The 23,464-nt window shown below is 34.1% G+C and overlaps 1 protein-coding gene across 6 annotated transcripts in view; it reads left to right on the forward strand.

Annotated features, from left to right (window-relative positions):
• Window positions 1-22,230, forward strand: part of CGNL1 (cingulin like 1) — a 52,507-nt gene extending 30,277 nt beyond the window's left edge. For 4 of the 6 annotated variants that reach the window (XM_052672404.1, XM_052672406.1, XM_052672405.1 and 1 more), the window contains exons 9-19: window positions 3,475-3,681; window positions 3,964-4,068; window positions 7,225-7,377; window positions 7,922-8,092; window positions 9,560-9,721; window positions 10,000-10,089; window positions 16,887-16,970; window positions 17,817-17,941; window positions 18,378-18,486; window positions 19,312-19,475; window positions 20,052-22,230. In XM_052672404.1, coding sequence (XP_052528364.1) covers window positions 3,475-3,681; window positions 3,964-4,068; window positions 7,225-7,377; window positions 7,922-8,092; window positions 9,560-9,721; window positions 10,000-10,089; window positions 16,887-16,970; window positions 17,817-17,941; window positions 18,378-18,486; window positions 19,312-19,475; window positions 20,052-20,193 — 1,512 coding nt within the window. In that variant the 3' untranslated portion in view covers window positions 20,194-22,230. Of the gene's footprint in view, window positions 1-3,474; window positions 3,682-3,963; window positions 4,069-7,224; window positions 7,378-7,921; window positions 8,093-9,559; window positions 9,722-9,999; window positions 10,090-16,886; window positions 16,971-17,816; window positions 17,942-18,377; window positions 18,487-19,245; window positions 19,476-20,051 lie in introns of those variants that run through there. The other 2 variants (XM_052672408.1, XM_052672409.1) reach the window with 2 other exon arrangements.
• Window positions 22,231-23,464: the final 1,234 nt, after the last annotated feature.

A 23,464-nucleotide genomic window follows, 5' to 3' on the forward strand; every position in this document is an offset into this window, starting at 1 on the left:
AAATCCTCTTTTTGAATGTGTGGGTCAGTGACCTGTGTCATAGGGTACAGTGATCTCTGATACAGCGGTGTTCATGTATGTCTTAATAGTTGCTAGCCTTAGCATTTTGTAATTGTTAATTATATGGGCAAAGAATTGCCCCTGTCGCCTTCTCCTGTGATGGTGTCCTGAGATAGTCTGTCAAAACTGCACTGCAGTGCTCATTTCCTTTGCATAGCTGTTCTTGTGATGCTCTGATGCTTTTCTGATGTTTTTATCTGTCATCCCAAAAGAAGGCATGAGATGACATAGAAGGTGGAGTGTGTAAGGTAAGACTAACTGTGAAGAAAAGGAGAAAAGGGAAGAGATGCAGTTTTTCGGTAACTGAACTTTCTGTTATAATGTGCTGCAGGACTTGGCGTGTATTGCCAAAAACTATTTGTAATTCAGAAGCTTAATTTGTACTTGTGCTTTGGAAGAGCTCTGCATGCAATTCTCATTATATTGGAAAAAAATGAAGACAGGCATTTTTTCCCTATCTAAACCAAGCCATGTAATTTTAGTTCTTCAGAGAAGTGATATACTGCATGCTCATTGTCCACTCAAAGAACATATGAATTCTAAATATGTATTTTGACTTTGTTAAACTTCATTATCAAATTGAAGATACTTGTAAGGCTGGGGTTTTTTGGTTTCCAGGATCTTAAACGAGGCCAATAGATTTTGTTTGCAACTTATTCTTAATATTACTTAATCTTTTATATATATATTCATCCTGTGTCTTGCTAATTTAATGAAATAAATTGTGAGAAAGGAGAAATAATACCAGTTTAGTTAAGTTTTAGTGGATATCTTAAGATGCATACAGCAAAAGACAGGTGGGAACAGATCTCTATCTAGATATTACAGCTTCATTGAGGCTGAACCTAATTTTAAACCTATTCTTTTCAAAATAAATGAATAAAAGTATGTATACTTAAGGAGGTTGTTTGGTTGTTTGTGGATCAAAGAATGGTTGGTGAGGTATGGAATCTGTAGGTACAGCATGGGTCTGCTGTAGTCCTCTCCTACTGCACAGCGCTGTGTAGGCGTTTGGATGAAAAAGAACAGACAAATCAACATTCCTTTCCCTGAACTCCCCAGCATGCCTCAGCTGCTTTCACTCAGCTCCAGAAAGGAGAAATCAGACAAAAAGGAGCCACTGGTAAAATGCTTGTTAATTAGTAAAACTTTGTTGTATGCAAACAGCAAAAATTAAAGGAATATATAAATGCTATTAAATAGTATGTGAGAAGTTAAAGCACCAACAGAGATTTATTTCAAGCTTTTAAACTTGTTATGTAATTAGAAGAACAAGGTTTTTGTTTTCAGTATTTTTGAAAGACCAGGACTTGTCAGCCTTTTTATACTAAGTTCATTGACCCTGTAGACAGTCTGAGTGTTTTCTGAGTTACTGCTTTATCAAAGTAATTTGCATGTTTTTTAAAGCTATTGCTCACTAGAAAACAGTCTAGTGAGGACACACTTTGTAAACACTCTTTTACATAACTTCACTTTTCCATTTGGGGCAGGGGAAGTAATGAGGAATGAGAAAATAGAATAAAAAATAACTGGGGAGTTTTTTTTTTTTTTTTTTTTTTTCATGAAACAGAGGAAAATAGCTTCTTGCCAAACTGCTCTGGAAGATATGTTTTCATTCAGATAAACATGATTTCATATGCAAAAATACTGTGCCTCAGTAATTAGTGTGCAATTACCTGTTGCCACCAGATAATGTAGAAACCAAAGATACAGATGGATTTGGAAAAGATTAGGGAAATTACTGGATGATGCATGGAGAGAAAAACAGTAAGATCTAGGAGGTAGCAAATATGATGGAGAAAAGCTTGCTTTATAGTTCTTTTGTTTTCTTTTTTCTTTTCTTCCCCCCCCGAAATATCTGTTTTGGCTGCTGCTGGAGAGAACACTTGTCTAGGCTGAGTCATATGGCTGTTCTGATACTCTAATGTAAGGTCTTAATGTAGTAGACAGTGGACCTGTACATGAGAACTGGATCTTTGTACAGAGTATTGCTTTATATGAGACCTTGAACACTCAGGGACAAGAACCACAAATTATATCATGATTTTTCTTTTTGTTTGGTTGTTTGTTTGTTTGTTTTTTTTTTGAGGGGACTGTGACTGACAAGTCAATGAAGACCAGAAATTAAACACTTCAAGCCCTTCACATCACAGAGTTAGATGCTTACAAGAACATACCTGCTCTGTGTAGTACTGTAACAGTATAGACACATACTTCCTCTCGTGGTTTCCTCAGTAGCAACAAACAAAATGCATGACCTTTTAAGTGATAGTGTATGTTTTAGGGGCAGGTAAGTGGTGAAACTAAGGTGATAATTATCTCTGAGAAGTTGCATGCTGCAGCCAGTTGCCTTGCCAAAAACTCTGTAACCACATGTGATAAACTATGATGAATAGTTCGTTGTAATTTTGTCTTTGTGCTGTTTATTGATTTATTTCTCAAAAAAAAAAAAATCCACAAATTGTATCTTTTTGAATACAAGCTGGACTGAGTAGCTGAACGCCTTCTGTCCTGTGACAGTCACTGAAAATCAAGCAGAACTTGTGTTAAATAAACACAGCCCCAAGAGTGGATTTTATGATATGCAGATAAAGCTGCACCAACAACGCTGTAAGGCACTTGTAGTTTGCTGTTTGCTCCTGCCTGCTTGCTGTGTGCCCCACTGTGCTGGTGTTCACTGTTGTGGTACCATGTTTTTAAATAGATTGGGACATTTTTTCCTGAAACACTTCTAACTGCCAGTATGCCCCTTCTATTTTAGTCAAGTTTATATCATGTATATAAGATATATAATATATGACATTTTATGCATAATGCATATACATGTAACATAAATTCTTATTTTTGTTGCCTAAGCTGTAGTCCTTTGCAGCTCCACAAATAGTTACATGGATGTAGAGTGCTGAACATTATAGCCTGAAAAGGGCAGTGGGACAAGGTTGCCTAAATTTTGTTGTTGTGGAAGACACTTCTCATGAATATATTATTTCTTAAATGCCCGTAAGGCTCTTGATATCTGTTAGGATTTTTTTTTTTTTTTTTTAATTACTTGTAAGTACTGAGCAATGGGATGTGATAATGAAAATCATTTAGGGCAACAAGGAAGATGATGTTAAAGTAAAAATATGCGATGGCAGGAATGAGACAATGAAGTAATGTTACTTTAGCATGTAGCTGGCAGAGGAGAAACAAAGTCTTCCTTGTGTGTTCTCAGATGGTAATTTTGAAAAATAAAAATACGTTTGTAATACATACAGACTTTAATACGGAGTTTAATTTCTGTGTTGGTGTTTTAATGTTTTCTGTGGTGCCTTGTGAAATGTCTGTTTGAAAATGTTGGAAAGCAGTTGTGATTATTTCTGCTTTTTTAAAAACGTTGTTTGTGTTTTTTTTGTTGTTTTTTGTTTTTACTAGAATGCTGCTGTTCTTGCCAGTGAAAGAGATGCTGTGGAAGAGATACGAAGTAGTATAGAAAATCAAGTCAAAAAGCTGACTGAGGAAAACACACAGTTGAAGAGAACAGTTGATGAACTAGAAACAAAAAATGAAGAGTTGCACAAACAATTTGATAATATGAAAGGAGAAGAAAGTTCAATGAAGGAAAAATTAAAAAGATATAAGGTAAGGTAGCAAAACAAGCCACTAAAGTGGTCTCTTTTTTTATTTGTGAAATATGTTTTTTAAGAACAAAAATTTACAAATAAGGGTGAACATGCATTATAACTCAGTTTATCTGTGAGCATTACTACATAGAGAAATGGGAATTAGAGGTGTAAGACAGTCAGTGAATGTTGCTAAATATTTGCAGTTTTGTATGACTTCTTAAGGAATTCTGGTTCTTTGTGGGTATCAAACTGGAGGCTGTGCCTCTTTTTCTAAATATATCGGATCCCTTATTTGCAGGATGAAAATCAACAATTAGAAGAAGCATTGAAATATGCTGAAAAAGAGGCAAAAGAATTGATGGAATTAAAAACATCTTTAGAAAGCCAACTAGAAAATATGCAGGTAAGAAAAAGATCAATTAGAAATATTTAAATTTTAAATTTACCATTTATCTGAGTCACCTTGCTTTCTACAGAGTAGCATCTCATTCTTCTTGAAGTACACTTTGTTTCGAAGTGCCAGAATCACTGCAATGTTAAAATACTTCATCAATCCCACAGTCTCATCTAAGCGTGTTTATTCTCTTGCTAGATCTTTTTTATTATTAGTTTTTTCTATCAAAATTTCAGGGAGAAAAATCACAAACTATCAAATTCTTACAAATCTTTTTTAATAGTTTGAATGATCGTTCAGCTCTGGGTGTACTGTATTGTATTTGCTGTACTAGAACATCAGTTAGGTTAGTCTCCGCTATCTAGTCTGCTGTTTCAGGAAGTAAAATACATCTTAAAATCTCTGAATTGTTGAAAATATTTTTGAAAGTTAATGAGAATTCTCTTGACAAAGAAAATCATGTGACTTATGAACCTTAACCACAGCACATATGGTACTGCAGTATATTAAAAAATGTCAGCCGTACCAACATGATACATCCTATAGGATATCTCAGATTTCAACTGAAAAATGTAATTTACCAGAATGGGTGGCTGGAAAGTGACAAGATCTTTACTAGGTCCAGGAAACGCTTCGTCCTGTGATTCTTAAAATACACCAACTGGCTCAGCATACAGTGATGTTCTACAAGGAAGATGTGGGCATGAGAGTTTTCAACAGATTTTGGAACATCAGAGTACAAATCACCTGAATTTCAATATCCATGATACTCTGAAGCAACATCACTGCTGTCAGTTTATTCTTAATCTAATTAAAAGCAAACTCACTGAAACTGAAATTTTTCCTCGGAACGTATCTAGGGTTACATTTTCTGTTAGAATAATTATGAGTAAAATGTCACAAAGCTCTCTAATTTTTGGTAATGTTCTTAGGATTTGTTTTCTCATCCTTCTCCATAATAAACAGTGAAAATAAAAAAGAGGATGAAAATGGGAAGATACAATATGTGAAAAATGCAGGTTCCTTCTCAGGACTATGACTCAAAGGAGAAAAAGCTAGATTTCATTCTCAAGGGTCTCTATCTACTACATATCTGAAATTCAAGCAAAAGTTAGTGAGACCTGAGGGAAATTAAGGTGACACCTTGCTTGCATTAAGCCTACTATATTTATTATTTAAATATTTGTATTTATTCACGTCTATTATCAAGTTGGTAATTGCCCTATTTATTAAGCCTACTGTATTTATTATTTAAATATTTGTATTTATTCACGTCTATTATCAAGATGGTAATTGCCCTATTTAGTAGAATAAATTTCTTCTCAAGGTGGTAATTAACTTTTTGTTGATAACTTTGAACTAGAGAGTTCAACCAGCTTATTATCTCCGATGTTCAATTGCCTTTTCAGTGTGCTACAAATGCAAAAACTTCCTGCTGGCAACATTATTCTGCCGTAGTATGTTCCACTCATCTGTGTCTATGCAGTTTGTTTCTCAAGGATGTGTAAACAAACAGTAAAGGTAGATGATCTGTGAAAAGCTGTTGGGGAAGGGCACATGAGGTTTTTATAGCCTGCTCAAATATGGCGTGTTAGCAGGGTCCCAGGAATTCAGCAGCTTTCAGAACTGAAATGCTGAAGTTCAATCTTTTCAAGGTTCTAAAAATCCTTTGATGCTATCACGCAATTGTCACAGAAGTAGACTTTGCAAAATAACATCTATTAGCCCCCAGCATGTTTTTGGTTTATGTGTACACTCCTTAAGCACCTGCCATTAACTCCTGTTTGTATTAGAGATGTCTTTATTAGTAGGTTATATAGGGATTTAAGGGATCTAAAGAAACTCTTGTTTTTAACAATTGTTTGTTTTTAACAATATTTTTTTCTCTTATAAGAATATAAATTTTATCAATATATCTTCATGTTATAAGAGTAGGAATTTTTTTGTGTGTTTCTAAATTACCTTGCCTGAAGAAACACAAATGTTTGCACACTTACAGCATTTTGATGTGCAATAAAGCACCCTCTGTATCAGATGTTCAACAAATCTTTAAATTTGTAACAATGAAATTGAAATTTAAAAGTATATTTTGCAATGCTTTTTAGATTTTGTTTTGATCTTAATTATTTACATTTTTCTGTTGAAGCAGCTTTAACTGTCCATAACCTGGTGGTAGTCAGCTTAATGGTGCTTCTCAGACTTCATAAAAACAAACTCTTCCTTAATCTTGTAGTTTCTGTTTACAATAGGGCCATTAAGATATTTTACTATGAAGGAAGAAGGAAGAAGTAAGGATTCCAACACAGAGATGTAAGATAACCTGCTTTTCTTTTATTAGAGTGAACTAGTGATGCTCATTCTACTGATGAACAGTATTTAGAAACTGGAGGGTGGTAAATTCTTAAACACACATCCTGAATATGATAACAGAAATATATAGTCTGTTTGCATATGCTCCTGGTATGTGAGCATGCAAGGTGGCTCTGCAGATCATTCAAAATGTAGTCTAGATATGAAGGTATGTTTTGAAGATTAATGCCAAATCTTTAGGAAGGGAATTTCTGTGCCAGATGCAGCAAAGTTCTGTTCGTGTGTCTGTCAAAGACAGCCTTATGATGAGAGCATGTAAGTGCTATAAAAGCACAGCAATGGAAAAAAAAAAACCACAATTATTATTTTTCACTCACAGTAGAAATGTTGTATTTTATTTCATTATTTTATTATTTCATTTTGTAGGAAAGTGAATTTTGTTGTTGAAAATACTTGTAAGGAACACAGGAAGTGGAATGTATGGGGAAATTTGAAACCAGAAATGAGTATTAAAACTTGTGTAGGAGGTTGGACTTGCCAACATGCGTGCAATTGCAGAAGAATGTGCGTTTGCATATAATGGAACCATGAAAAGGGACTATGTTTTTTTCCTATGAATGTTGCAGCAGTGATCCAGAATATACAACAGTGATAAAGCATCACTAAAATATTGTTTATCCTACGCTGCCTAGCAAATTGTAACTCTGTTAACTTTTTTTTTAAGCTGTTTAATTTGTGTTAATTTTGAAAAAACTGGTGGCATTATTGCTGCACAGGTGTACTATATAAAATATCTTTAAGCTGTTAGAAAAGAGGCTCAACATTTAATTAGATATGTATTTTAATCTACTGCAGGAGAACATCCGCTGTATTTCACAGGAACGACAGCAGTTAACCCAACAGTTAAAAGATGAAACTCACCAGAAGGAACAGCTGGAGAAGATAAAGAATGAAATGGAAAATGAACGATGGCAACTGAACAAGACGGTTGAAAACTTACAGGAGGAGGTATGAGTTCACTCAAAAGAGGCTGCAGGGGTCTAAAAATTTAATAGGCAGAAGCAAATGAGCTGCCAAATTGCAAACATTAAAAAAAAAAACGTAAAAATAAATGAAATGCAAACTTGTAGTTTCTTCCACTTAAAGACTATTAATACAAGCTCTCAGGGCTGGAAATGTAGTTGGAACACTGCTATCTCAGAACGCTTTTGTAAAATAGCTTTGTTAAAACAAAATCCTAGATTTGAGTTTAGTTCCAATTTACTGCAGACCAAAGCTCATTCTTGATCAGCTCTGTTTCAAAGACTGACAACTGATTTTCAAATTGCTTTTGCATTAGAGCCTTAGTTTGCCATCTGTGTGTAAACAATGCAATTTAATATTCATATACTGAAGCGTTACTACATTTCACTGTAAATGTTTGATAAATATTTGTTTGGGAACTCTGGCTTGAACACTGAAGCTTGAGACAAACATCTTTTAGTGGATTAATCATGACAGAACCTTTCATAGCGCTGTGTTAAGGAGAAAAAAATCTGTCCATTTTTCCCAGATGGCTGAAATAGTGGAGGCCTCAAGAACATCAACTGTGGAGCTTCAGAACCAGCTTGATGAATACAAGGAGAAAAATCGCAGAGAACTTGCAGATGTGCAGAGACAATTGAAAGAAAAAAACCTTGAGGTAGAAAAATCACGCCTGACAACCATTAGAATGCAGGATGAGGTAATGTCTCATAACTTCAGTGATTAATTTTAACCTTTGACCTAGAATTATGTTCAGATAGTTTACCAATCAATGTATGTTGGCTACCACTCTTTGGTTTTCTTAATTCATCAGGAAAGACGGACCTCCATCAGTGTACTTCAGCGTTTCATTTTTCATTAGGATAATCAATGTAATACTGCAAGGGAAATGATTTCTTGGACAGATAGATAACTGCAGTGTTTCAGAAATGGATGTATCTCAGTGATATGACAAGGATTCCATTCATGACCTGCTGCTCTTTTAGTGTCTATTGCTGAGTAAATTCAGAATGTAGAAATATTTTTGATTCAGGAAAAAAAAAAGCACACAGCTATTGATAAAACAAAACAAAACAAAAAACCACAACCCAAGTCTATTTTAAATGAACTGAATTACGTTCTTTTCTTCTTTTGTATGAGCCAAATTGCAGATTTAAATGACATAGGTGTATGGGGAACCAGCCACAGTCTTGATGTTTTTAGCTTTAAGCATGTAGATTTTGCTACAAAATCTATCCAGTCTTTTGAAGATCTGCTTATACTTGTACCGTAATTGGAAAAGCTATGAGTGTAAACTGGTTTCAAATTTCAGTTGTTTTTTTTCCCCTCACGTACAGAGTATTTTAATAGTTTATTTTTTTTGTTTAAAAACTTCTCTTGTATTGCACTCTCCCCTTAACAAACTTGTTTGAAATGCAATTATGAAAAATACTTCTGGTGTTTCTTGTTACAACTACAGGACACAAGTACAAAGGAAAAAAGTCAGAACAAAATTAATCCTTCGTTGTTTGGCAAAAAGATAATCAAAACTCTAAGAGAACAAAATACTTCTGATTGATGAGTTGTAAGCAAAAGGAATTTGTAATAGTTTCACCTAAACAGCCTCTTGCTCCTTTCACGTATCATAAAGGTTTTAGACAATTTCCTTGAGTACATGCTCTTTTTAAAGCAGAAAACTTTTCTCCTCATCTCCTAACTGTAGAGCAAGTAACATGTGGATGTGTTAGCAATTGTGCCGTCAGTATTATGCTGTCATTGTGGTGCTTCATAAAGAATGAAATACATAATTATTTAAAAGCTGAGATACTGGCAGTCTAAAAAGGAAAGGATCAGTACTGCAAAAAAGCCGAAGATATAAGCATTTAGAAAATGGTAGAAACTTTGGCTTGCTACAGTTGGATAAAAATAAATACAAATACAGCTGTGTGTAATTATAATTGTAAAACCTTTAGTTTTAAGCATATCTTCAGATGTGATACTTTAATCCATGTTTATTTTCTTTGTGCCATCTTGTGGATAAATCAAAAATTACTGGGAAAAGCATGTAACTTGATGCAATTACATTTATGCTTCCAAAACTGTTGTGATTTTAGTCCTGCTTTTTAAATCATATGTTCTGTGTAGGAAATGTAAAATAAAGTGTATTATTGTAATCTTTTTGTTTCAGATGCGTCTCCTGGAAGAAAACTTAAGGGACCACCAGAGAGCTCAAGATGAAGCAATAACAAAAACTCAGTTGTTAGAACAGACTGTGAAGGGTTTGGAGTATGAACTGGAGGCCAAAAACCACCTGAAAGATGACCGAGCAAGACAAATCAAATTAATGGAGGTAAAAGTTTATTAAAATAATACTTTTATTTCATATGAATGTATGAGGGAACAAAATAACTTTGTTGTTGAAAATTTGTAAAATATTATTCATCAAGTATATGTGTTAATGTCTCTGGAAAAAAACTTTACCTTTTCAAGCCCATTCTTTTAAACAGTTTGAGTCCTTGAAGTTTAAGGAGGAATGGCTGGGTAGCAATCCCAAAAAGGATGAAAGGATGGGAAAACAGTGTGCTGAAAATAGGTTTTTTTTGCTTTTTTTTCTTTTGTTCCATTTAGGACAAATTATCTCACCTGGAACTTGAGCTTGATGAAGAAAAGAATAATTCGGATTTGTTGTCTGAGAGGATCAGTAGATGCAGAGAACAGGTATTCAGAGAACTTTATTTTGTTGAAGGTTTATAACCATGATTGAACATGTGCCTCTGAATCACCACAGACTATTTTTTTCCTGTTTTTATAACTGGTAAAAAAGAAACATAATTGAGTTACTAATTGCCCAGGATTATCTGCAAAAGTTATTTCATATCGCAGACAGAACTCAAACTTTCCTCATTTCTGTTCTTGTAAATATTCCTGTTGTAAACGTTCCTAGAGAAGGTAGCTTTTTACCCACAAAATTTTTGGAATAGAGGTCAGTTAGAGATATCATTTAGAGCATTGTAAAATAGAAGGAAAAATGTAAATTGATCCTCACAATTCTTGAAGTTTGAAACTTTAGAGCTTGAAAAAAATTTGGATTTCTAGTGAATGCAGGTATAAAATGTGACTAATATGTGGAATTCTGATCTATACCCTGGCAACACACACAGATGATTGTATGTTCTGTTAATCTCATATGCTAGTTTCAAAAGAGTAACTGCAATAATGAAGTAGGCCAACATAAGAGAATCCTGATTGCAGAGAAGGCAGAGCTTTGGAAGTTAATTAGTGAAGTTAGCTGAACTGAAGATGCTGTCCAGTTTCAGCAGAGAAGCAGCTTTATTTTAATCCCAAGTGTTAAAACTGATTAAGGTATGCTGAAGAAAAGATGGGTAACAAAAAGTTTTTCCACATAAAAACATCAGTCGTTAGTTTGCGAAATGTTAGGTCAATAAATAAAGTACCCAAAAAGAGAGGAGAATGGATTTATTAACATAGTTACATCTCATGGGGCAGAAAACTTAAAGATACTGTAAGATTTGCCAAGGTAACTTCAAACAAATGACAAAAAGGTTCTTGACTGTCTAAAAAGAAGTTGTGACAATTGTATGTTTAACTATAAATCAATATAAAAAGTAATCCAGATATGCTCCCTGAGATTAATGAGTATTTTGCCCGTGTGTTTATTAAGGTCAGTGGGTGAGGGGAGATGGAATGAGCTGACAGAAATGCGGCCATTGAGCAGGATATCACCAAGTCTAAGAAGATTTAGAAGTTCATTATTCTGAAAGAAAGACCTTAATAATAACATTCGAGATTTTTGAATGATGTAACATGAAATTATAGGTCCTGTAACAAAGATCTGTAATAAATGAGAAAAACAGAGAGTAATTCCTGAGGACTGAAAAAGTAACTAGAGCATCCGCAAGTCCAGTAGTCAGTAGTATGCAAGTTTTTGTGTAGTTCACAGAAAGGAATTTGTTCTTGTGGTTGTCTTAGAGTGTCAAGGTATAGAAAAATGTTCTCTGCCTTAGTTTTACGTTCTGAAAAATATGGAACTGATTCATGATTCATTACAGCTTGTCTACTACTATAGTTTTATGTTAAGCATCAAATCTCATTAGCAATTTCCTAGAAGTCTGGGAAACAGTTTACTCTGAGATATACAACTCATGATTTTCTGCTCTAATTTCTTTCTCTATGAAACAGATTTGCTGATGTTCTTTAGAATAGCTTTAATTTCAGAGGGGAAATAGAAAATAAAATCATTTGTCTTAGTTTCAATTGGGATTAAATTGTTTTCTTCAGAGTGTCTGGTATGATACAATGTTTTGGTTCTAGGAGAAAAACAATATTGATAACACATGAATGTTTATAGTTGCTGCTAAGCAGTTTGGTACAGAACTGAGGCCATTCTCTGTGAAGGGCCCAAGGAGATGGGATGGAACAGAATTAGGACTGTCTTAAACTGGCCAAAAGGATGTGCCATAGTACATGACATCATGCAGAAGAAGTTATGAAGGGGATGGGTGTTTGTCTTTCTCTCTTCCACTGCTCAGGGGGCCAGCTGAACATTGGCTGGGAGGGGTAGTGAGCAATTGCTTGTGTGTCACTTGTTATATACATTTATATATATGTCTTTGTCATAATTATTATCTTTTTCCTTTATCTTAGTAAATTGTTTTATCTCAACCTACGACTTCTACTGATTTTACTTTTATTTTTTTTATTCTCTCCCCCATCCCACTCGGAAGGTGGGAGGAGTGAGTGGCTGTGTGGTGCTTAGCCCTGTGCTAGGTGAAACCACAGCATGATTTTAAATAAATGTGCTAGAGTTTGGCTTCCAATCCATGCATCCTCAAAACATCAAGGCTCCGGTGCTACTACTTGGGACTCAAGTTACTGGGATTCTGTTTGTGGTATAGTCTTTTGCTTTTACTTTATTGATGTTCCACAAACTCTCAATTAGTGAGGGAGTGAAACAAAATTTGAAGGACCCATAATAATCTGAGGTCATGCTATTGTTAAAGTAGGAAGCCTTTAGTGCTGGAGTCTATGCCTGCGTTCTAAGCCTGGATTAAAAACAAATTTACTGGTAGCTGCACAAGTGAGTACTATAGTAACTTAATATGCTAGCTAATAGAAACCTAAAATACAGATGGGTGACAAGAAAAGAAAAAAAAAAAAGTTATATAAACAACAGCAACACAGTTTATTTTGAGGTCTGAAGTTTCTCATTTCATGCATGAGTTACAGAATTTGCTTTGTTTTGTTTTTATGCTAGAATGACTAAATGGCCAAATTACTAAAGGGAATTTCAGGGTCCGCTAAGCGTTTATAATGACATGAGAAATGATAATGGATTTGTTTTGGTAATATCTGTGTTTCTGTAATTTTTTGTTATTATTTTAGATGTGTTATTTTAATATATTGATATAGAAGTATAATATTCAAATTACAAGTGAATCCATATTGAAATTACTACTTGTATTTTACATGAATTACACGCATTTTATATTTGAAAATCATTGGCAAGACTCATGGTTCACATTTCATTTACTGTGAAATGTTATTCCCTTTTAAATATCCTTTTCAATCTGTTAATGGTAGCATGAGACATTCTCATCTTTCCTAACTCGTTCTCAAGAAATACTGTGACAATACGGAAATTTTCAATTTTTGCTGGCTTTCTATCTAAAAAAATTCTGTGCTTCACTTAGTAAAATTCATCTACTCTGAGTTTATCATACTGTCTTTCTGCTTTGCCACCTAACCTGAAACACAAAGAATCTCATTGTTCAGCTCTGCTCTGTTTTAATGTACATGGGTAGGAAAGCGCTTGTGAGAAAGAAGTGGTTTCCACCTCTGAAAATAAGTTTTACTAAAAATTCTTTGCAGTGAATGACAGTCACTTTGCACACTTCTGCATAGATTTAGCTTGAAGGTGAACTTTGGAATAACTTTATTCCTCTATAGTGATACTTGTGATTCATTAATTCCTATTTCCTGCTCCAATAGACTTGCTCAATTATCCCCAAAAGAGACAGAGAAGTCCTTAGCTTTGTTTATTTTTCAATAAAGGGAGAGTCCATGGAGGCAGCTCCCCTGTAGTGGCTCTCACAGTATCAGGGGCAGAGCACCCTTTTATCTTAACTTCAGCAACACACTGTCCTTCCTCCTTTCTTCACTGGCTGAAGTACTCAGAGATTGCAGACTTCCTTGTCCACCTAATATATGTTCTCCTTTGTGTGCGACTTCTATCATATGTAGCATGTACAATTAACCCCAACTTTATGCTGCCCAGGGGAGAGAAGTTAATATTAATTACTCTACTAGGCCTGCTCAGCAAGTCTGAAGTTCGTCAGTTCATGTTGTCAGTCTACCTTTGTAGCTTCTTCGGGTCTCAACTGGTTGTTCTTTCTGATAAATCTTATTTAGCGAGAGTTTCAATTGGTTTCTTTTTCCGATAAGCCTTATTTGATGAGAGTGCAGTTATTCAAGTGGAGAAGAATTTGCAAGCCTTCACAAAATCTGCAAGGATGTTGAACACCTGGTTTGCAAGCCCCCTTTCTCTCACTAGAATATAAAAAGACAGCAAGAGGCAGAGACAAAAAGAGGCAGTAAAGTTCTTATCCTTAATTGCACAACTATTTTTATCTTTAATATAGCCATTATGTTTTGAAAAGATCATAACAGCAGAAACATAATCTTGATCCTCTGTTGCATTTTCATAATCTTTGTAGAAGTTGGTGTTGACTTGATCATTGGACCTTTTCATTACTAATGAAAGCATTGGATCCAGGTTGAATGGGGCTCTGAGCAACCTGGTCTAGAGGGAGGTGTCCCCTGCCTATAGCAGGAGGGTTGAAACTAGGTGATCTTAAAGGTCCAACCCAAACCATTCTATGATTCTTTCTTTGCTGCTGATCTGTGTTGTTTCTTCTACACAACCTAGAGCTTATTATCACCTCATTATCATATAATTTTCTTCTTTAATTATTAACACATGAATGTCTTTCTTAATTTGATCCATAAAGTAATCTTTGTTGCAAATTCCTTAATTCTCAACTATCTTGTACAAATGGGATTGCTACTCTGTACATATGTTGCTTCATCTTGTTCTTGTTCTCTGAGCAGTGGTATTGTCTTGGATAAAGTATGCATTAGTATTTATTTCTATATTGTATGCTCAGACTTGTTTCTGGTTGATTTTTTTGTTGATATAAGAATGGAGGATGATTTAATACCTAAATTTTGTAATAGGTTCTTAGAACTGCTTTTTATTTTAGTTTCGTGTGTGTTTTCCTTGAATCATAGAATCTTAAAACAGTTCACGTTGGAAGGGACCCTTATTGATCATCTAGTCCAGCCCTACTGCTATGCTCAATTAACTCCTATGAGAATTTTTTATCTCAGAGGTTTTCATGTTTTTGTTTGTTTCTTTGCATACATACCATTCTAATTACCAAAGAACCCATGGGAAAGTGGACAGACAAAACCAACAAACAAATAAAAACTAGCCCATATCCAGAGCTTGTGCTGAAACTGCTAAATCACTGTAAAGCTGAAATACCAATTACTCCTTAGCTGTCACAGGCATAGGTTAGGACTGTCAGTCACAGTTTCCCAAAAATCAGAATTCTTCTAAGTTTATTCATTACATTTGAAAAGTGTAGAATATGTATGTATATGTATACACACATGTATGTGCTAAAATACATATATACACATGCCTGTATACACATGTATGTATGTGCATGTACCTCACATATGTATACAGGTGTATACTTACGCATGGAAAAATCAGTAATGTTTATATGGAAAAAAGGTCTAATGTGAGTGATTACTTTGAAGTGTGTGTGTATATGCATATACAAAAAATAGAACCACTAATGTAAAAGACAACTGCACATATTCATTAAAACTTTGAGAACACGTTTGTGCTCTCTCCCAGAAGAGAAAAGCTGGATTGTATTGACATAACTCATAGAGGCTGAGGCTCATTTGAAATCCTTCAAACTAAAGGGGCTTATGTCATCTGAAGGTTACTTGGTCCAGTAGTTGCCTCCTTAAAGATATTTCCATACAGCACAGGAGAGAAAAGATTTAAGTAATCTCTCATTAAATAACTTTGGTAATTTTTAATTAGTGTATTTAAAGAAAAAAAGAAGCCAGTGTTTGAAAGTTTCTGTGCAACAAGCAAAGCTTTAAGGAAATTAATCAGCAGAGCACAGCCATTTGCTAACATTTGTAGTCCAGTAACTGCTATGACCTTAGTTTTCAGGAATACATCCTACTGTTCTGAAAAGATTCTGTGACATAACATATGCAACTGCAGTACCATCACTGTTCATATTCATCTATTGCTTTAGCTGTAAAGCTGTAGAAACAAACAACTTTTTTTAAACATGATTAACTGAAAATGCAGCTTTTAATATTGTAGTGTGGTTTAAAAAAAAAAAAAAAAGCCTAGGTAGTGTTTTGTGTACTCTGTTTGTTTAACTTCACAATTTCAGTGTTGCTGTGCTTTTTTTTTTTTTTTAGCGCAAGAATTTGAAATAGCTTTGACAGACATTTAGTGGAATAAATCTGAAACTTAGAGCTGTACAGCTGATAGTGTGTTTCTGCAAGTTAATACATAACTGTTGTAAAGCAGGATAGAAAACTAGAAGCTTCAATAACAGCTGTCAGAGAATTCAGAGTTTCTCTCTGATCCTCAGAATATTTTTTTCAGTCAAGTAGTAAGATTAAGCAAACAAGTGTATTCTTATGTTGCTTCTATATGGAGCAGTTAGTTTTTCAGCATTTTACATATGGAGAATACAGTTTCCTTGTGGTTATTGAATGTGCAACTGAAATTTTAAAAGAAATTTTTACAGAAGTGCTTTTTAAAACAAGAAAAAGTTAACCTCCAGATCCAGAAGTCACTGCCCTCCTGCTGTGTGTAAGACATAAAATTGACCATTGTAGTGGAGGAAAAGATGTTCACATGCAGTATACATCAAGACTTGTTGAAAAAGATCTTTTATTTTTTTCAAAAGTATAAAAAACTGTAGCAGTCTTTAGGGTTTCTCTGTAGATGCCATTTTTATGTGCTTTAGTAAGGTCAAACTTTAAAGTAAACTATCCAGCAGCTTAAAGGTAGGGTTCTTGTCAGATTTAGGTATGAGGAAAACGATAGAAGGTGTTTGAAGACTGACGTGACACTCTGGAATTCAGCTATTTATCACATGACATATCTCTAGTGTGATATTTTAAGAGTTTAATGCCCTGCTACAGAATAAATATACGTATCTATCTCGAAAGAGAACATTTTGTACGAGATTGTAATTGTAAGCTTCATTTGAAATTAGGCATATGTCTTGAGTTCTAAGAGAGCACATTTTTTCTCATTTTGTAGAAGTACGTACTTTATTTATGCACATGTATATATGTATATACACATGTATATATATCTATGCACACAATATCATACAGACATTTAAATCAAATTTTGAATTAAAATTTCTGTCTTTCTTCAATAGATTGAACAAATGAGAACAGAACTACTTCAGGAAAGAGCTACAAAGCAAGATTTGGAATGTGACAAGATTTCTCTGGAAAGACAGGTAAATGCAGCTATCATATGATTGTATTAATGAGATAATAGTCCAGGTGACTCTTTATTAGGAAATTCTAGTAAGTCTTTAAGGAATTCAGTATTCAGTAGCTAGCTCTATCCCACCAGAATGCACTGCTGGAAGTCTGTGTTACTAAAAACAGATTATGAACTATGAGCATCTTAATATTGATACTCAGAAGAAAATACTATGATATTATAATATACTGTAATTCTTATATTATAATCAAGTAAATCCTTTGACTGCTTTTGGAGGAGCTTTCCTTCAAAGTCTTCGACTGTACTAAAGGAATGCTGTTGATCTTGATCATTGTTTTAAGCAATTACAACTGTGAGTACTTTTAAAGTTACTCATTTTAAAGGTACTCTTAAAGACAAGAGCTAACAAGTGAAAAAGTAACATCTTCAAGAAAAGATATAGATTTGACAAGAAACTTCTGCTCTTTGTCTGGGAGGGAATACAGTTCATATGTTTCAATGGCTGTGGCAGAAAGTATATTAACATTATTTTCTAGCTTTTAGCAGTGTGTTTAGTCTGCAGCTCAGCAGTCTTCAGAAGGAAGATACTCATAGCCCCTGCTGAAATAGAGAGGAAAGATATCTTCATAGTCTTACAGACAGTCTCAAGAACAGAATACAGACTGTAATGGGGATTTAGAGAATATGTTTATATGAGATGCCAAAAATGGTGGTTTTAGTTCTGTGAATGCTTTTTTGATTAATTGTATGAGAAGAAAGAATGCCACCTAGTGGTATACTTCGTGTATCCAATTTATATTGTCTTAAGGTTGTTTTTGTTAATAAGGGCATGTAAATCATGTGTGTCCAAATATAGAACAAGGACTTAAGGAGTCGAATCCTTCACCTGGAAGGTTCTTATCGATCAAGTAAAGAAGGACTTGTTGCTCAGATGGAAGCAAGGATCACGGAGCTAGAAGAACGACTTGAAAATGAGGAGAGGTAAAGCTAGTTATGCTAAGATTAAAACAGATGTGTTTATATATGTCCTCTTGCTTATATTGAATATCTAATGTAACAACTTGGTTTTTTATTATTTTCTTTCACAAGCACTGATTAAAGTACTTGCTGTTATATGTAAGTGTTGCAGGTTTGATTTTGAACAAAATCATATAGGAAATTGCCTTATGTGTTTAAAACTGAGCACAATGCTAACATAGTTACATATGTCATTATTTTAGCAATGTCTAATATCAGTAACAGGCTTAGAAATACTAGCTGTAGTTGAACATTGCAGTTTTCATGTTCTCTTCATTGTTTAAGCTTGAAGGAAACTTTATATTTATATAAAAAAAGCAGTTACAAGTATTTATTTAACTCTAAAATATTGCTATGGAATTCCCTTTTTTACAGGCTTGTCCTATGTTTGTTTTTCCAGGGATAGGGCTAATTTCCAACTAAGTAACCGCAGACTTGAGAGAAAAGTGAAGGAGTTAATGTTGCAAGTAGATGATGAACATCTCTCATTGACTGACCAGAAGGATCAGGTAGAGGAAAAAACTAATGTACTAGTAGTATTATTATCAAATATTTACATGAATCATCACATGTATGAAACATTTCTAAGGAATGTAACTAGGTACTAATTATTTGGTTCTTCATGAAGTCCCATTTAATGAGATTTGCCGTTCCCATTGTCATCATGTTCCTTTCTTTGATAGTAAATTAGTATCAGTTTCTAAACTTAAGAAAATGAAACACTCGTAGCAGCAATGCTGTGATTACAAAATAAAGCAAATAGTAGTCAGAATATGATCTATATATGATATAATACACCAAGAATAGCATATTCTATCTTGTAAAATTTTATTTGAAGAAGCTACTTATTGTTAAGGCAAGTGTTAAGCATATATTGATATTCTCATAGCAATGTATTCTGTGCCATTTTTGTGGTCTTCATTGATTCCTTGCTTAAAACATGTTTTATTTCAGTACGTAGGTCAATTAGTTAATATTGTGCCTAAAGAGTAAACAGTGACTTTAAAAATTCAGATGTCTATCATAGGAACAAATTCTTTTGGGTTAAGCAAAAAAAAAAACCAAATGTGTTTTATAGTATCTGTCAGGTAAAGTTGCTTAGCATCATACTGTCTTACTCTATCAAAGGTATGTTGTTTGTTTGTTTTCCTTAAAAAAATTATCTTCTCTTTTGTCAAAGTTTAATGCTAGCTTTTGAATATTTGTGAAGCATAGTATTACAGTGTCATTACGCTGGCAAAGTTGTGTCTTTATTCTCCCTCTCATAGATGCTGGAAGAATAAAGTTCCTTTATTAAAATAGTCCTCTAATCAGCTGACATGTAAATATTTCAGTTGAGTTTGCGTTTGAAAGCAATGAAGCGTCAAGTTGAAGAAGCAGAGGAAGAAATAGACAGACTGGAAAGTGCTAAAAAGAAACTTCAGAGAGACCTAGAAGAGCAACTAGATATGAATGAACAATTGCAAGGACAGCTTAATGCTGCAAAAAAGGAATTGAGGTAGGATAATGTGTCAGACCTTACAATTATGTGTCACTTGCCACTCAGTGTTGATTACTTGCTCCGTTAGTCCCTCAATTGGAGGCTTCCTGTAATAAACCTGAAGTTTTGTCATAAGTATTTGAGAGGCAGAGCTGTGAAACTCTTCATCGTTTTCTTCCTCTTTAGATTTTCTTCCATCATTTTCTTCAGTGCTCTAGGTGCCCAAGTCTATTTTCTATCTAGTGAATAATCACTGAAGCAGGGGATGAAAAATGAAAAGGAGTAGTAGAGCTTGGCACACATGTAATTTGTAGTGATTAAATTTTCTATTTTTCTAAATTTTCTTATGACTGAAACAGCTATCCTGTGTTTAGTTTTCCTCCAACATCACTGAATATTTCAGTGTCAAAGTCCTCATTCTCTTGCATGTTTCTTTTATGTAAGCTGTAGTCTATGATAAACTTCTACTATAAGAGCATGGATATCTGACATTCTTAAAAAGTGCAAATGCTATTTATATTACAAGCTTTGCAAAAATATTCTGTATACTAATGTGCAGTGTTAATCATACAAGTGTGTGTGTTTTTGTTTCAGTAGACGAAAGAAGTCACCAAGTAAAGTGCTGACTGATTTTGATGATGATGATGACGATGACGAGTTCAGCACGGATGGCGATAGTCTCTGTGAAGCACCTTCAGGAAATAACTTTTCAAAAGATAGTGACACAATAATGTAAAATAAGTATTGGCTCTGTGTTTCCTTGAAAGTACTGGAAGAGTAACTTAAACTATCAAAAACCTGGATATTTTAGAAGCCAAATACCATAAAGGGATGTAAGATCTGGGAATTTGATGTTTCCATCCATACTGTGCCATTTTCTTATTTAGATATCTTCTGTTTATTATAGAAAAGAGAACCGTGTTGTAAAACAGATATAAAACATGGCTATATATAACTGCTACTGAAAACACAGGGATAACATTTCGCCTTGGAATTGTGATTTTGTTAAAATTCTGTTTAAGTAAAGAGCCATTTGAAAGTAATTCAAGTTCAGTTTGTAGTTAATAAAGCTTTTTCACTAAAATTAAGGAAGACACAGATGATTATTTAATAATTGTAAGTACAGATGAATGATATATAGATTGTAAATATTTTAAAAATCTGATCTTTTATTGACTACTTTAGTACTATTTTGTAAAGTTTTAAGTATTATAAAAATCAGTTTCATATGTAGAATATCTAAATTTATACTAAATATTATACTTGGGTTTTAACTAAAATAAAATACTTTTTTTTGCATTACAGAGCAGATTCACACTTCCTGAGCCAGAAAGTACATTCTGATTTTGAAAACAGTTCCAAGTTTTATTATATGTTGTTTAAGATGAAATGTAAATCCTGCCTGTTGACTTTAAAGGGACCATCACATCTGCATGATGAGTGAGGCTTGCCCACAACTTTTTTGCAAATTTTGGTTGGGAAGCTTTGTCTTTGTAGGAGGTAAGGATGAAAATTAAATCAGAGATTACTTAGCATCTTCATTTCCTGAAGCGGACTCCAAACTGCCAGGCACAGCACTGTAGGCCTGCTCATTTGAGGGCACTTGGACAAGCTCTTCTTAAAGTCTTTGAGGAGTCTTGCTTGTTCCAGTAAAATTAGTTTATGGATTAAGTACATGCTTAAATCTGTATATTGTTGGATCCCAGAAAGTTTTGCACCTGGCAGGACATTGTGCCCTTGAAACAAAAGCATGTGATCTAATTATTCTAACCTGTTCTTGAGTATCTATTTGGGATATGCTGCAATGTATGGTCGTGTATGCATATGTTAGCATTTCAGAATAGAGAAGTATCTGCATTTTGAGAAATTCATCTGTTAAACAAACTTTGTGGGAAATTAAAAAAACAAACAAACATGCAAATTCTATTTTAAAAGCATTTTCCATTTTATTACTAAAAATATTTTTGTTGTTTAGATTACACAGAGCAGTTTATCACTTTTGCAAATCTAGAATTTTAAGGAAAGGCGCTACTGTATAGTTTTGTTAATAAACTATAGCTAACTCCTCTGTGATTATTAGTAGTTGTCCCCATTATATATAGCTGAGTACATCTTCATTGAATGGACCACGTACTACGTACTGTAAAAATACTTTAACCTGGAGCTGCTGGGGAGCTTCCATTACTCACATGACACCAGAAGCTGATAGGCTTGGTTAAGGCAAAAGTCCTGACAATGCAGTATCCATTTTCAAGATTATATGACGTGAAACTCCTGCCTTGCAGATCACAAATATATTCACACACAGCACATCATTATAGATTATAATACATAGCACTCTGTTGTCTTCAACTTGACGTTGATGGTTTCAGGTACATGGGAAATAGTGTGAACTGCACAGTTGTAACATTCTATGCCTGAATCTTCTACATCTTTTCAGATAGTTTCGGATTTACATCGTATAATTTCTTTTTGCAGTACCAGTTTCACTGTTTTGTCAACACAGAAACAGCCCATGCTCTAGGAAGATCTGCACTATGCTGTACTATCATCTTACCTGTTCTGACTTAGTTTTTGTTTCATTTGCGTGTTTGTATAGGCTTAATTTTAAACAACTGATTCCAATTTTCAGTTCTGCACCTGCACTCTGTCATGATGTATGTAAATAATTATTATTTCAAACCACTGGGAGAAAATCACTTAATATTGCAGCTACCTCCAGTTACACTAAACTGTAAATGTTAAAAATAAACATTTTAATCTTACAGTTCTACTTTGCATTTAGATTGATGTGAGAATTGAACTTCGTATGGAATATGCGTATATTTAGAATAGAACCAGAAAATAATTATCTGGGAAATAATCATGCTGTAGAAGGGTTTCTATATTTTCTTCTCTTTGGAGAGCTACTTTCTTTGTAACTTGGTAGGCAGGTGGAATATCTAGAAGACTTTTTTTTTTTTTTTTTTTTTAACTTAAATAAATTGCCAGAATGATGCATTGTTAAGGGACTGCTAGTAAGAGAGAGATCCTGGCTGCTAGGCCCTTGTCCCTCCCTGCCATATCATCATCATCATCATAACTGTCCTTAAGTGTTTTTTTTTTTCTTCTTTAGACTTGGAAATACAAATTCTCTTGGAAATTCTCAGATAATATAACTAGATACTGAAAAAAGGCATTTCAAGTCATTCACAAAACAATCTGTCATGATTATGCTCTCAGAATTGGATCACATTGGTAATTTTGGCAAGTTTGTTTACATTTCTTTTTCAAGAAAGTCACTGTATAATGTTTTAGAAGTTAAACTTTGACACCTTAGTTCTTAAAATAACTTTTTCTTGTCACATTATTAGTAAAATGCAACTACTGATATCCATTCAGTGACACACGTTTTGTGAATGGTGAGTATTTTAGCCATGATGATAGGGTCTAGATCTTGTTTGCTACAAAAAGCACTGGTAGTAGTTTAAGGAAGTCTTAGTTTAAAGAAGTTTAGTTCATCTCATGGCTGTTTTTAATCAAAACTCATCTTAAATCAGAGTTAAGTTTAGAAAACTTTGACTAGCATTTGCATATAGTTTTTAAATGTACCTCTGAATTTTGCAGGAAGCAAGGCTCTTGGACTGTAAAAGCCATAGGAAAATATGTGAAGAAGTGTGGATTACAATCAGTTTCAATATTTTTACAAACATCAGAGTTTTTGGTGTATTGGAAAAACGCCTGTAGAGACCTTCCATTTTCTTTGATACCATAAAATCTTAGAAACACACAGACCTAAGCCCCATCACTTGATACAAGTCATTACCTGATTCCTGGTACAGTGGATTCTTCTGTTTGAGTATAAGTATCTTTGAACATTTTGTCCTCTCTGGAATTAATGGCCTTTAAAACCCTACTGAGATTTTGATCATTTGTATCTTGTGATAGAAAACTTGTGTAAAAATGTTTCCTCCCATTGAAATTCTCCTCTATCTAAATATTTGTGTTGCACTCTGCCAGAGCCTCTT

The sequence above is a fragment of the Tympanuchus pallidicinctus genome, unplaced genomic scaffold (assembly GCF_026119805.1).
Source record: "Tympanuchus pallidicinctus isolate F22 unplaced genomic scaffold, pur_lepc_1.0 scaffold12, whole genome shotgun sequence".
Classification (NCBI taxonomy): Eukaryota; Metazoa; Chordata; class Aves; order Galliformes; family Phasianidae; genus Tympanuchus; species Tympanuchus pallidicinctus.